General features: G+C 54.5%; 1 protein-coding gene across 1 annotated transcript in view; it reads left to right on the top strand.

The window, feature by feature from the left end:
• The window catches only part of LOC133346729 (lamin-B2-like), a 32,978-nt gene extending 18,314 nt beyond the window's left edge, over positions 1–14,664 (top strand). Inside the window, 10 exon segments of the mRNA XM_061558551.1 lie at positions 1,949–2,074; positions 2,610–2,780; positions 3,160–3,285; positions 3,847–4,067; positions 4,563–4,992; positions 6,254–6,313; positions 6,315–6,362; positions 6,899–7,018; positions 7,549–7,653; positions 11,153–14,664. Coding sequence (XP_061414535.1) covers positions 1,949–2,074; positions 2,610–2,780; positions 3,160–3,285; positions 3,847–4,067; positions 4,563–4,992; positions 6,254–6,313; positions 6,315–6,362; positions 6,899–7,018; positions 7,549–7,653; positions 11,153–11,599 — 1,854 coding nt within the window. The 3' untranslated portion in view covers positions 11,600–14,664.
• The last annotated feature ends 755 nt before the right edge of the window (positions 14,665–15,419 follow it).

The following is a 15,419-nucleotide window of genomic DNA, read 5'->3' as shown; positions in this document are numbered from 1 at the left end:
ACTATTCCGCACGATCACCGCATCGTCTCCCACAATTTCAGTGAAGCTCGGGCATTTCCATCCGGCCATGCGGGGAGTCATTTTACGTTGCATTTTTGCAGCATTACTTTATTTCTTTACGAGCGATTGAACCAAAAATAAATCACGAGAGTAGATGCCACTGAGAGTGGGCAGGCGTCAGAGCGGGGGCGGGGGGTGGCAGTAGTTATGAGAGCAGAGGGGATGAATGAAAGGCCCCTTTGTGTCGACAACGGTGCTTGTACAAGGAGTGAATTTGACGTCGCTGCTCACTGCAGCGACACCAGGGCTGGGCCTCGCCAGGGCTGGGCCTCACCAGGGTTGGGCCTCACCGGGGTTGGGCCTCACCGGGGCTGGGCCTCACCAGGGTTATCAGACGTCTGTTCGAGTGTGTAATAACGGCCCGATCTCTGCAAAGTCGAAACCTAAAGCGCAACGTTTTGCGCAAGTGGAGCCCAGAAAAGACCGCACCTGAAAAAAAATGTTATTCTTCTGAATCACGTAAAAAAAGGAAAGACATGTTTAATCTTGCCTGTGACTCACGTTGGGGGGTTCCAGGGAGCTGTGTGGGGGATAGTGGGAGGCCTGGGTGGGAGGGTGGGATGGCTGGCTGGGCAGGTTTGAGCAAAGGCCGGATGAGAGCGGGAGCTGGCAGTCTCGGCACGCCCTGAGAATCTGTGCGCGCGAGCCGCAGGGCGGTGGCTGCCGACGCTTTCCTCCCTCGCCGCGCGGTACCGCACGCTGCAGCCGGATCGTCGCCCACGGCAAAGTCTCTCTGAGCGAGTGCGAGCCCATGGAGACAAAGGATGCGAGATTCAGACCTGGCGTAGAAATGATAACGGACCTTGAAATGCGCGGCGATGAACTCAAACCCGCATAAAACTCCAACACGGGAAACGATTCAACAACAACTATGCATAAAATGTACGCAAAAGAAAAATAAAGTGGTCAAATCGGAAGATATGATCTCATGCGGTAGGAAACTTGTCTCTGCCCGTAGGCGGCTAGCGATGGGAGGGGGGGGGATGTGAATGGGGTCGTTGCCGAGGGTGCATCGGATCCGATATCGCTCCTCGGCACTGGCGTTCGCCGCTGGCACGACTCGAACCGAGGTCACCGGGGTTCTTAGCACAGTGCGCTAACCGCTGCACCACTGCTCCACTCTCAGCTGATTTTCATTTTCATAAAATGCGTTTATCCAAACAAACTGATCACTATAATAATCGAGACATGCAGTTTCAGTTTTTTTTTCATTTATTAGGTATAGCCATGTGAGCCATTCGGCTCTTGAATCGGGGTGCAACCGCAACGAACAAAAACGTGAACAAGAAAACATCTTAAAGTGACGACGCGCAAACAGAAACATCCAGGAAAAAACAGCAAAGTCTTCAGGACTGGTTAAAACTGGTTAAATTATTTACCAACACACACGTGTTATAATATGGAGCTTGTGATTATTTTTAAGTTTATCAATGTAATTGTCAGTTGGAAGCAGTGGCGTGCGCGTGCGTGCTTGCGTGCAGTTTGCATCGGGAGAGAAACCTGCTGTGTGTGTACATACATGGTCGGGAGAGGTGACGCAGCATTTGGCGCACTGCGCTACAAACCAGGGGACCCAAGTTCACTTCCTAGCACACAGTCAACCACAGTAGTCATGGGCCTCCCCTAGGTCGACTCGTCCTTAAATGGCTACCATTTCAAGGCAGCCTGGCATGGTGATGGCTACCCATCCCCTCGTGTGCCGTGCCGGCCTTCATAGGCGCCACTCGCGAACAGCACTTGCCCCAACAGTCTATTGAGGCTGTTGGTTAGCACGGTTGGCTACGTACGGTGCGAAAGAAGTTCTAGTACAAGGCTACAAGGCGACCTTTGCCTTTGTGCGAACGCTAATGCGCTTGTGTTTGTGTGCGCGCTGCGTGTGACCGGGCAGCTGGAGGGGAACCTGCTGAACCTGAAGAAGCAGCTGGAGGAGGAGACGCTGGCCCGAGTCACCGCCGAGAACGCCGCCCAGAGCCTCAAGGAAGAGCTCGAGTTCCGTCGGTCGATGTTCGAAAACGTGAGCTCCCCCCCCCCCATGCACCCCCCCATGCACCCCCCCCCCCCCATGCACCCCCCCCCCCCATGCACCCGCACCCGCTCCCCCCCCCTGTCTTAGTGGTGTATTGGTCAGCACACTGGAACCAGAGATGGGCGGTTCCATTCCATCTCCCTGCCCGGCAGTTGAAACAACGCTGCAGGTTTCTAAAATCCCCCCCCCCCCCCCCCCCGTACGTCCCGGCGACGTCTGCCCATCCACCCACGCGGCGTGAACGCGTTCACCACCACGGCAACGTTCACCAACCCGCAGTGCGGGAAGCGTTTGCCGCCGCGGCGTTCACCGCCGTAACGTTCACCACCGCAGTCCATGATCGGCACCTTCCGACCCGCCCGATCGGCGCGGAAGAGGAGACCAAAAACCCCACAGAGTTCACTCGAGTGGCGGTGCTTTTTCTCCGGCGGCGGGGTGAGCAGCAGGCATTTGCAGGGCTGCACCTTTAAACTTCATTTTTAAATGTTACGACCCCCCGCCCCCCATCCCGTGTCCGCCGCAGGAGGTGAAGGAGACGCGCAAGCGGCACGAGTCCCGGCTGGTGGAGATCGACGCCGGGCATCAGCAGGAGTACGAGAACAAGCTGGCGCAGGCCCTGCAGGACCTGCGGGCCGAGCACACGGACCAGGTGCAGCTCTACAAGCGGGAGCTCGAGAACAACTACAAGACCAAGGTGAGGCCGAGGGACGCAGAGCAAGAATGTTTTGTATTGCTCCTTCTCGCTTCTGCTGCTGCTACTTCTTCGTGCGAGCGTATGGCCCGGTGTGTCGCGACTTAGAGGTCCGTGTCCACAATTGAAACCCACTCGGCGGCCTCGCGTGAGGCCGAATCAACTTCTGCTGGTGCCTCTGTGGCCTGCTAGATGAAGGCCTTCATCTAGCAGTGGGTAGACCATGGCTGCTGATGAGGGTGTTCGAGTCGCTGTGATCTCCACCTTCCTGTGTCTCAGTGTTCTCGATCGTACAATGTGCGGGATTCGCGAAACGTGTGTGTGGTGGTGGTGCTGATGCTGATGATGCTGATGATGCTGCTGGCCATGCACGCCGGATCAGATGGAGAACGCGAAGATGTCGCTGCAGCAGAACTCGACGATGTCGGGCGTCGTGCAGGAGGAGCTCACCGAGTCTCGCATGCGCATCGAGACGCTCAACAACCAGCTGGGCGCCCTGCAGCGCCAGGTGGGACCCCCCCCCTCCACCCCCTCACACTCCCGCTAGCCCCCCACTCGCACGCCATGGTCGCCATCGACGTGGTCATCATCGTAATCCTCACCGTCGTCGTTGATGTCGTCATGATCGTGATCATCGTCATCAATCGTCATCATCGTCGTGATAATCAGTAACATTGTCACAATTGTCATGTTCACCATCACCCCACCGTCATCAATCGTGTTCGGTGGCATGATGAACCATCACGCAAGCTCGGATCCACCTCGCAGCAGCTTGTGACTAACCATTGAACAGAGATGGTGACCACATCGCGTGCTTTGAGATGCGCTTCTGCGACCGTCTGGAACGCTCCACCTTCCGATCTGAGGAAGCCACTGGAAGCTTTTCACTTTTAAATGATCGAGATTGACAAACTAATTTCTTAAGAACTGCTCGTTGTGTTAGGTTTCTCATCCCTTCCCCGCACCTCCCGATTAGCACGGTTGGCTACGTACGGTGCGAACGTACATCGTCGTCACCGTCGTCATAACGGTCACGTGTTGTCGTTTCGTGGCGGCGCCCCGCACGTAGGTGGCAGGGGCGGAGGCGCAGATCCGCGACCTGGAGGAGACGCTGCGGCGCGAGCGCGACTCGCACTGGCGCCAGCTCGCCGACAAGGACCGCGAGCTCACCGAGATCCGGCAGGCGATGACGGCGCAGATCAACGAGTACGAGCATCTGCTCGAGGTGAAGCTGGCGCTCGACATGGAGATCTCCGCCTACCGCAAGCTGCTCGAGGGCGAGGAGGAGAGGTGAGTGGTTGTCGCCCACCGGCATTGTCATTGGGATCGTCGTCATCTTGGCCATCATCGTTTTCATCATCGTCATCATCGTGGCCGTCCTCGGCATCATCACTGTCATCAGCATCATCGTTCCCAATGACTGTCAGTATGTTTGAACGAACACGCGTGTGCCTACACTCACACATAAGCGCTGATTTGTAATCACGCACGGATGCGCAGAACGTGCATAGACATGCACTCGCACACACACACATGCATACACACGTGTACATATCCATTTATTGCTTGGAAAAATTGGCTTGGGCAGTGCACGTCGTGTCGCTAGTGTGGACGATCGCTCGTGGTCAAAACTAATGATGGAGTAGCGGCCAAACGAGGAAACCGCCAGGGACTGCATCGTCCTGGTGAACCGTTCACCCGGTCGCGGATAGCTCACGGCAACTGACGACGATGACGGATGCCGACGGACGCTCACGTCACCCCCCTCCCCCCGCCCGCCCGCAGGCTGCACCTCTCCCCGAGCCCCTCGTCCCGCGTGACGGTCACTCGCTCCTCCGAGACCGTGCGCACCTCGGGCGGCAGCGGCGCCGTCTCCGGCTCCTCATCCGGCGCCGGCTCTGCGGCCGCCGGCAGCGGCGGCGTCGCCGGCGGCAGCGCCAGCGGCGGAGTCGCGTCGTCGCGCTCGTCGGTCGCGTCCTCCCGCGTGGCCGTGGTTCGCGGCGGTGCCGCCGCTGCGGCCGCCTCGGGCTCCATCTCGGGCGGCCTGTCGCTGTCGTCTTCGGCGGCAGCCAAGCGCAAGCGCCTGGACGTGCAGGAGTCGGAGGCGACCAGCAGCGTGAGCGTGACGCAGCGCGCCTCCGCGTCGGGAGTCATCGCCGTGGAAGAGATCGACGCCGGCGGCAGATTCGTGAAGCTCATCAACGACTCGCAGCAGGCAAGGAGGCAGAGCCGCGCCGCGCACGACGGCGACCCCCAATCCCTGCGATGCGTTTTCGGGGTCGTGCCGCTCTTTTTTCCCGCCACGGTGCCCGACGTTTGGTCGCGCGTGCCAACACGGTGTCCGACGTTTCGCTCCCGCACATTGTGCAGGACGGCATGTGGCATGACCCAAAAACGCATAGGGAGAGCCGGACAGTGGCGCAACCGTTTTTTCTCCCGTGGCACTTGAATATGATGTAGATTCATGCAGCTTTTCATTGAGTCTGCGTCTCAAGACGCTGTGCAAAAATAACGGGCGAAATGTGTTCTATAGAGAGAAAGGAAAGCCGGTCATAGGCAGAGGAAATGAGGCCCTTGGGCTTGGACTTAGGCATGGAGTCGACAGCACAGATGGCTGGGGGAAAGCAGAGGAGTATGATCCCTCTGTTCCCTCTTATTTAAGACCGAAACAAGAGGATTAATACATAACTGGCTGTCGCCTGGTGATGTTGGTTGTAATTCCCATCAAAATGTCGTACTCCAAGTGTCGATGTAGGTTTACTCTCCAACACACCGGTGTGCTGGACTAGTAACGAATTGGCATGTTTTGTTTACGTCACGAGCTTAACTAATAGGCTGTGTCGGGTGGTGGCGGGCTTAACGACACATTTATATTTACGCGATCTCAACGAAAAAACCTGATATTGTGGATCATTTTGGTCGAGAAAGCCTATTTCGTGTTCAACTAAGAATGAGCAACCCACCCACTTGTCGAAGAAAGCCTCGGGTTTCGACAGAAGGGATTGTATTTCACTTTTATGGGCAGGCGCCACGGCACATGTAAGGAATTCCTTCCAGTATCTTTTTGCCAAATCTTCGAGCAGGTCGAGTCCGAGGTCAAACGAGCGTTTGCGCTGCTGCTCGCCTCCTGGTTGGCGGGGCCTCTGTTCGCGCCGAGCATTCCACATTCCTCCGTAGCAGGCACCGGTCTGGGAGTTGCGTGCAGGACAACCACAGAATGCTTCCCATAAAAGTCGCACCCCATCTTGATGACCCAAAAGGTCGTAGGCCTCTAACTTGGATTTGAACTCCGTTTGTGACTCTTGCCCCAGTGACTTCAAGGCGGCAGCTTTTTAATTGTTTTGTTCGTGTGTGCGTGTGTCTGTGCGATTTGTGTTCTCTCGTCTGCGTGCGTCTTTGTGTTGCCCCGTGCCCGCACGCGTGCGTGTCGCGTGTTCCCGTGTACATGTTCCCACTCGCGTTCCCATGGGGAGCAGGACCAGGCGGTGGGCGGGTGGACTGTGAAGCGCTCGATCCACGGCCGCGCCGACATCAGTCTACAAATTCACGGGCCGCACAATCGTCAAGGCCGGTGACGGCATCACGGTGAGCCGCCCACGTGACTACCCACCCCCCCATGCCCCCCCCCTCTCCCATGTTCCTTGCAACAATCAGCCCAAGCTGGGGGCACAAATCTCTCACTGCCTTGCTGCACAAGTCTCAAGACTCTTTCACAAGGAACACTTGACTAGTCATAATAATAATATTTATTTTAAACAAATTTCCCAAATTGCTCTCCAATCCAAAATACAAAAATAACGACCATCATTGGAGCGGGGGGGGGGGGGGGAGGTGGGAAGAGGAGTTAGTTGAGCAAGTTTAGAGTTAGTTGAGCAAGTTTGGAGTTAGTTGAGCAAGTTTGGTATCTCCCGCATCTCTGTCATCCACCAACCTATGTCAGCAGAGATCTGGATCACAACGACGACGATTCTCATGTCACCCACGTGAATCTGGAGAGGTCACGTGGCTCGTTTCCCTCGGTTCTCCTCTGCTGCATAATCATCATCATCTCTTCTCCTCTTCCTCATCCACCCACTCCCCCGTCTCTCCTTCCTCCCCCTCCTCCACTCTGCCACCGGCAGATCTGGGCGGGTGGCGCAGGAGTACAGCACAACCCCCCGCGGGATCTGCTGATGAAGCAGCACACGACCTGGGGCTCGGGCGACGAGGTCAGGGTCGTCGTCCTCAACGCCAACGGAGAGGTAATGGCGGGGAGCAGCACGCGCCACTAGCGGGCCTCACCTCGTCCCGGTGGTGACACGGGGACACGGAGACACGGGGACACGGGGACCATTTGGTCATCAGGGGTTGTGTTTTTTTTATATTATATAAATCGATATAAATAATGCCAGTGTCAACGTGCTCACTTGAGCTGCCCTGAGCCAGCAGTGGAAATTCCACGTTCCCCCCAGTGGAAGTGGTTTATTCACAGGACGACCGCTTCAGAAAAATCGACTGGAGGAGCCCGAGGCACAACCGTCACAAACACACGGCCATCACAGACACCGACGGCTTGCGGAGATGCATGCTGGGGATTATTGTCGAAGCTACTGTTTTTTTTTATCTGAGCACTGTGTGTACGTGTGCGTTTGTGTGTTTGTATGTGTATGCATGCACATGTGCATTCGTGTTTGTGTGCGTGCGCGTGCGTGCGTGTGCCCGTGCGTGCGTGTGCCCGTGCGTGTGCCCGTGCGTGTGCCCGTGCGTGTGCCCGTGCGTGTGCCCCGAGCAGGAGGTCGCGATGCGTCAGATTCTGCGCCGGCAGGGCGCAGCTGGGGAAGACGACGACGAAGATGAAGATGTGGTAGAGGCCAACGAGGTGCTCTTCCACCAGCAGGTATCGCGCAGGAAGTGAACCGCGCGCTCTGCCCTCCCCCCCCACCGCCATCTCTCTTCTCCTCCATCATGGCATCGTTCCTCACTCCGACACAAGCGGGGGGCGGGGGGGCAGCTGAGAGGCGTGCGTACGTGCGAGTGAGCGGGTAGTGCTCGCTCACGCACGCACGCACGCCACTCGCGTATCGCGCGAGCACAAGGCCCTGGGGCCTTCGCGACTCCTCCAGTCGATACCAAAGATTCGTGTCCTCGCATGTTTGAAACATTTGCTTTTTTTTAAAAAAAACATGAAAAGTTGGTAGTACAGTAGTAGGCTTCATGCCTCTTAGTGCTTTTTTTTGTAAGCGGGCCAAGGGTGCTTCTGCAAAGGGCTGCAAATCCCGTCCTCCTCGTTTTCCACCTTCGCCGATGAAGACGGCAGCTGTTTAGTTTTCTTCTCTGCTTGCTATGTCGCATGTTTCTTTTGTTGACGGATCTCCGAGGCTTCTTCGGGTCTTAGCTGCACGCGAGCGGTGCTCGGGGGCAGAAGGAGCATTTTGGACAATCGTCCTGTCGAGTTGCTTCGGCCAAAAGCTGGATGTAAAAAAGGAATGCATCCCCTTTTGCTGCTCAAGCGATCTCCCGTCCATATCCAAGATTCGCCCACCCTGCTCAAGCCCCACCAAGTTTTAGTCGCTCCTGTGTTGAATTTGGAATACAAACATGGTTAAAGAACGACGCAAACAAAATTAACAAGGGCGCTTACTTCACAAATATGTACTTGTGTGCGCGGGGCGGTCTGACACAAGATTGCAGCTTCGTTCATGTGAAAGAAATGTAAAAAATTGTGAGGTCACTAAAATCGTTTGGTTCTTGAGGATCTCACAAAAATGTTATTTGCATACCGTCTCCATGACCACCACCGACCCAAGGTGACTCGTTCAAGCGAATTTAAAGTGTTTTATTTTTCTGTCTAGCGCAGCCTGCAACTTGTATTGGACAGCCGTGAACGCTGCGGCCTGGGCTACGTCCATGAAGTAGGGGCTCGTTTGGTTTGTTTTGGGTTTCCGTTTTCGCTGTCCGGTTCAGAAAGGTTTTTGAGGTCTGTGACATCGCTAGAATTGTGGCGCTCGGATGATGGGCTTGCGATAGTCCACCTCTGCAACTCAACAAGGTGTGAAGGTGGAGAACTCGACGCTCAGCAGGAGTAACCACAACTCTACGGTCCGTGTAGAACGTAATCGATAATCTGGGAATATTAACAAGTCGTTTTTGTTACATTTGAACGGTAATTCTTTTTTCCGTGGGGCTGACCGCTTGATGGGTGATTGCTGGAACTTGATGGGAGGGGGGAAGGGGGGGGGGTCTGTGGCTCTCGGAGGTAAAACTTTTGGTCAGAACGGCTCATTGCGTGTATCGTCGCTTCGTGCCTTTGCGACGCCGGTCCCGCGAGCGTCGGTGCCGCGTTCCATGGCTGTGCCTTGATCGGTTTCCCTCCTTCCATGTCACTTCCTGTCACTGCCTGCCCCCGTCCGGCTCCCTCCCTCGCATCTTCTCAAGTGGTGGTTTAGTTTCTTCACTTTTTGAAAAAAAAAAAAGCAATTGGGAAAATAAAAATGTCGTTTTTTTTTGTTCTCTCTATATATGAATGAGAGAAGTCATGTTTGGGGAAGGAAAAAAATTAAATAATGATGGCATTCATTCATGGTGACCCTAATAAGCTAGCGTAGTGCAAATTCCATGTTCCCATTGCACAAGCCGGCCTTTCGATCCAACACAATTTATAATAAGATTTGGATTTACAGAGTCGTGTCTAAAACGCACCTGCACGTGGAGACGCTGCACAGAGACGAACGTGACTCTCTCATTGCATATATAACGTGTGTACACATGCACCAACAAGCACACCCACACACACCAGGAGGTTTACGGTTAGTGGGCTACGCTGGAAATGTGCCAACCCTAAGCAGTGTCGCACACACGCGCGCGCGCGCACACACACACACACGTCCTACAGAGCGCAGTCCCCTTTACCAGGATGTGGCCAATTTGAAGCTAGGGGCTGAGACATCCCCTCTGTCGGGACTTGTCCCCCACTTTTAGCTTGTTGGGCTTTCACCTAAGCTCACCAAACTCTTGTTCTATACAGTAACGGCTTCAAAGGGTTTGCGATATTACCGCGAAATACACCCCTAACCGCTCCCTTGCCAAGGCCCTGCTAAGTCCCCCGTCAGCCGCCCTCGCAGCCCCGGGGCTAAACCGTTCACCGGCCAGATGCTGCTCAAATGCAGCTCTTGCTGCGGTTTCTGGTGTCGCTGTGAATCCGAGACGAGCACCGCCTGGGTTTGATTAAACAATCGCCTGTGGATCTTGCCGCAGGCTCTCTCGTTACGGTGCACCGTGCCGGGGTTGTCCTGTTGCCGGTCTGGTTGTGCGCGCGTATCGCAGTGCCCTGCACCGACCGCTGCGCCACCGCTCTGCCCCCACCCCCGTGCCCGCGTGCCCACGGGAGCCGGCTGGGGCTTGGTGGCACCGCACGCCTCGGCGCTGTCCCACGACCGGAGCGATCGCCTGCGAGAGATTTGCACTCGCACGCATCTCCTAGATGGCCCCGCGGGGAGATGGTCCCGTGTTCGGGAGGCATTTATCCAGCAGTGGAGAGATCCACGGTGGATGACGACGCTCGTGAGCTTAGCGGCCGTGTGCAGTCGGAACGAGACTCGTTCTCCTTGGAATCGCGACACCTCCCACGGTGCTCACGATTTCCCGCCCCCCCCCCCCGCCCCTGGTTGTCGAACTGCATTTTGAGGTACAGTCGCAATCTGATTTGATTCTAATCTACCGTGCAATGTTGTCACATTATAAATCCCAGTGCATTGCTCAAACGAGAACTGGGGACGTCAGCAGCCCTGAGCCAGTGGTGGAAATGACACATCACCGTGACAGGGGTCAGTCTGTCCATGAGACGATGGTAGTGTTTCAATTTTTTTTATTTACCACCCATTGTCGATCTACTGCTGGATGACGGTTTCCCCAATCTCATTACCCCATCGGACACGGGGCTCTTTGATCCTACTTCACCACGGCTGGTCAGTGCGGGTTGGTGAATGCGGTTCAGATACCTCTCTCTCTCCATTATTAACCATGGCTGGGCATCGAATTCGGCTCACCGGGTTCAGAGTGCAATGCACGAGCAGCTCGCACCCCCCATGTTGCAGTGCGACTCGGCAATATACCGGCCACAGCAATTCAGAGGTGTGGTCCTTTCCGTGTCAAATTACAAGTATCGCACAGCCGCCGTGCAGGCGTCCCTCGCTGGTCCTTCAGCGACGGCGCCGTCCGGTTTGCGCCGTGCCACTCTGGCAAGCGAAAGCTCCCGTCGTGCCTGGCGCCAGGCGGGGACGGCCAGAGCGGCCCGGCATTCGAGCCGGTGTAGCCCCGTGCTCGCACCGGCGCCGCCAGCACCGACGGCCGCACGGCTTCAAAAACCAAAACCCAGGGTCGTGTCCACGCACCAGCAGGAGGGCGCCGAGCGCGGCGCCGACTCGACAGAGGAGACCATCTCGGAGTACGAACTGCGCTCCCGCACGGTGAAGCACAACACGCCCGGCGGCGGCGGCGACGGCGGCGGAAATTCCTCGTCCCGGTCGAGCCGCGCCGGCTCCGCGACCCGCTCGCAGGCCACCACCGCGAGGGCGTCGGCCGCGAGCCAGTCCAGGTCGGGCGGGCCCAACGAGCCCAACGAGGCCATCCTCCGTCTCGGCATCTACTCGGCCGGCGTGGGTTCGCCCGAGCCCCGCGGCGGAATTCACTTGGGCGGCGGCGAGGCGGCCGTCGCCGCCGTCCGCCTGTCGACGGCGCAGCAGGCGAGCGGCACGAGCGTGAAGAGCATGACGAGCGTGACGACGCAGCGCGTCGAGACGAGCCAGGTGCCGCGAGGCAGCCTCGCCTCGTTCTTGCGCAGATAATGCCTTGCGGTGGCCTTTCTAGAAGGGGGGGTGGGCGGGGGACTCCAACTTGGCTGGGCAGGGAAGATTGGCCCAGTAATGGCTGTTGGAGATTATGGGTAACAATATGGGGGTGGTCATTTGAGGTTTGAACGAATCGGGGGTTTTCGTAAGATTTTGGTAAGTTTCTTTGGATTTGGTCACACCGATGGGCCCGGCGCGACAATTGACGGGGTTGGATGTGGGTTCCGCTGTCGCAGCTGTTGGTAGGTTTGCGACCGAATGTCAACAGAGAAGCCGACGGTGCTACCGAGCGTCGATCGGCACCCATTCTCGGCGGTCGTTTCGAGGGAGAAATATTTATGCGGTGTAATTCCAGGACCATTGCTGTAGGGGCTGTAAAGGGACATTGTGTCACCTGGCAACCTGTTCTCCGATGGCACAAATTGGATGTAATTGGTGATTTTTTAAAATGCTAAAATATATTATTTGCAAAACTTTCTATTTTTTGAGGGGTCGGGGTGGCGGGAATGGAACGTGACAACAACACGTTTGTTCTTAATTTGGTGTGTCCCTCCGCTCTCCCGTTCAACGGGGATGCCTTATTTACATGTAGTAACATGCATGTGGAGGTCTAGGTTGACGTTCTTACCTGTGTGTGTGTGTTGGGCTTTGCCGTGCAGTGTGCCATCGCATCTCGTGGCAACTGCATGTTCTGTTTTTGAGGTTGCTTAACGGTTATATGTGAACACAATGCGCTTATTATATACTTTTGAGTTGAGGGGTGGGGATATGTATACGTATTACAGTGTACACACGGTGTGTCTGCGCGCGTGTTACAACATTGCTTCTGGATTCGTTCCTGAATGAAACGGTTTTGTTCGTTGCATTTTGATTTTTCGGCGTTGCTATGCCCACATTCCTGTGATCGAATGGTGTCTTTGTTGTCAAAATGCTCTTACAAATATCTCGTATGGCTTGGCACTTTCCAGCTTAACTCCAGCGTATAACGATGCAAAACACGAATCGCCACCACCAACACCTCTGTGCCTCGTTTCGAGAACTCGCTCGCTTTTACGAACTTTGTTTTGCTTGGAAACCTCCCATCCGCCCTCAACCCTGCCCCGCCGTCGGCACGGCCGTGGCGTGGTGGTGTCCTTCGCCGTCTTCCTCCAGTCCCTCAAACTCCTCTTCGGTCCGTGTCCACCCCCCCCCCCCCCCCCCCATGACTCCGCCGTGGGCCAGATTCACTCGTTGATGATTAATGTCCAATTTCATTTTTTTATAAATCCATCTTTGGAGAGAGAGAGTCCCCACACAGCTTCGTGTCCCCACGGCCGCTGACAACCCCAGGAGAGGCGCAAATCGGCCCCAGGCGATGTGATTAGGGGTTCATACTCTTTGGTTTTTTCGATAAAGTCACGTAGGTAAAAATAAAATAAATGAGAAAACAACTAAATTAAATCACAGTGATTTAATTTAGTTGTTTTTTCATTTATTTTATTTTTTACATACGTGACTTTACCGAAAAAACCAAAGAGTATGAATCCTTGCAGTCACGAAAACTTAAAATCCTGATTCGGGGTTGCCACTGGTCCCGGGATGGTTCTCTCTCGTTTTTGTCTTTCGCTAATCAACCTGTCCTTGGTGAAGCCGTGGATCTTCTCGGGTTCTCCGTCGTATAGACGACAGCAGAGACGACGCTTTTACATGGAGTTCTCTTCCATGGAGTTCTCTTCCATCATTGTTGAGATATTTTGCCTATGACTTTTGTTTCACCTCAGACGGTGATAACCCCCCCTGTATAGATCATGTAATGCGCTAAGTTTTGACCGTTTTGCCAACCTGTGAATCTCTGCCCCGGCTCGCTCCCCTGACCGCAATCGAGGTGATGGTTGACGATCCCAGTGGCTCGCTTGAGCGGACGATGTCCTGCAGCGGCGTGGCTCGCAAGCATGTTGTCACTTGTGAATCGTGCCTCGTGGCAGGCGGCACGCACAGGTGGTGGCTGGCAGCTTCCATCCAAAAACAACAACAATAGCAGCAACAACAACAACCACCACCATCTCTCGTGTTTGGAAACCCTAGCGGCGGATGGCGGGCAGGTTTGCGCGCGTTCGTCGCCAGAGCTGCGGTGAAGCTTCCCGCTCGGAAATATGTAGACACGCTCGCTTTTTGGTGCTTCGGTATGCCATATAAGGGTAATATTTTATCCCACTGAGAATAAAGACACGCGTATATATATAGAATGATGTGTTCGCTTTGCAACACGAGGCGATGGAGGACGGCTGTGGCAGGACCCAGCCTGGTTATTACAGTTTTTGTTGACTGCCTCCGTTTTTTTTTTATACCCAGGACAGTGTTTCCAGATCGGAGGTTACTTCTCTCAGTATACTGTAAGATGTATACTGCATTGAGGAAACTGTTATCATTGGCAAGAAGTCCTATTTCGTTTTCAAGGTTCCAGCATTGAGGGTTTATTTTTATCCTCCCCTCCCTCAGCCAGCAACAATGCTTGCAAACGTGCCTTGTTTGGTTGATTGGAGAATCATTGTTTTTTTCTAAGTGTCTCTTGGAAATGGAGATGACCCACACCCATCTAATTTTCTTGGTACAATCTGGAGGTTTTGTATCCGTTGGCCGCGATTCGAGAGAATTATTTTCTCAACGCTTTGAGAGCAACACGAATGATGGCCTACTCTGAAAATGCCACAGATCCTCAAATCCAACAATTTGCAGTCCACAACGTTGACCCGAGTGAGGCCTCTTCTTCTCAGTCCCCTTCATGGTCACCGACCATGACCCCTTCAGGATTTATAGAATCCCCCGCCCCCTCACACCATGCACCCAATTTTGAGTACCACAGGCCCTCGAGGTTTTGATTCTCTGGATCTGGCAACACTGGAACGGGGCTTGCGTCCTGAGGTGGAGGCTTTGCCTCACGACTTCCATTCCAAAAGCGTGGCTGATGGTCGCCGTGGGACCACGTTCTCCTCACGCCGCCTCCCTCCGCTTGCTCGGTATTATCCGCTTGGCGCTACAACGATGTTTTTCTTTTTCTGGCAATTAAAATTCTTTCATGTTAACACCAATGCTTTTTGTAAATGTGTTGTGCAAATCTTTTGGTGGCTCTGTACTTGTGGATTAATCGCATCCTAACAAGACCTTACACGTTTAAAAATATATATTTTTTACTCTGCTTTGCTCAGGAAAACTTGACTCTCAAGGCTCATTTTCATCAGGATTCTGCTTGGGATGGTGGGGCCCTAATTTGTTTACATTTTTTCACGAGATAGAGAACTAAAATGCCTAGAAAAACTTCACCTCAGAAGGGATAACACATAGAGATGGCAGTGATCTATTTGCCCGACTGCCTTTTAAGGTTGCCTGTTGGCCTGCAAGTTGAGTATCTCGCACATCAATGATCTATTTGTAGTCTATCAACCCTGTCTCAAAGTCACCGGATTATGAGCGCTTTCCACCACCACGCAAGTAAAGCATCCGCTTTCAAATAATTGTACATTAGCAGGCAGTTTGAAGAGCAAGCTGAATGTCGGGGTTATGTGAAGGATGAAATGTGTGCCAAAACATCTTGAGTGGTCTTCAACAGCACAGGATCAATCGGAATAATCGCATCCAAGATCTCGGTGAACACCTGGGCATCTCTAAATCTCGATACAACGTGCGCCACCTTCATCGTGGTGGAGATGTTGGAGGTTTCGAGGGACGAGACTCGTCACCCTGCCAACACCTTCACACTACCAAGTGCAGACACACGTGTGTGTGTAGCTTTGTGGACCGGGCTTAGTGGGGAGCGGTAGTGTAGCGGGTAGCGCACGGT

The sequence above is a fragment of the Lethenteron reissneri genome, chromosome 24, assembly GCF_015708825.2.
Source record: "Lethenteron reissneri isolate LAM-NWPU_2019-01 chromosome 24, ASM1570882v1, whole genome shotgun sequence".
NCBI lineage: Eukaryota > Metazoa > Chordata > Hyperoartia > Petromyzontiformes > Petromyzontidae > Lethenteron > Lethenteron reissneri.
Note: the sequence above shows the minus strand (reverse complement) of the source record. Positions and strands in the feature narration are given on the sequence as shown.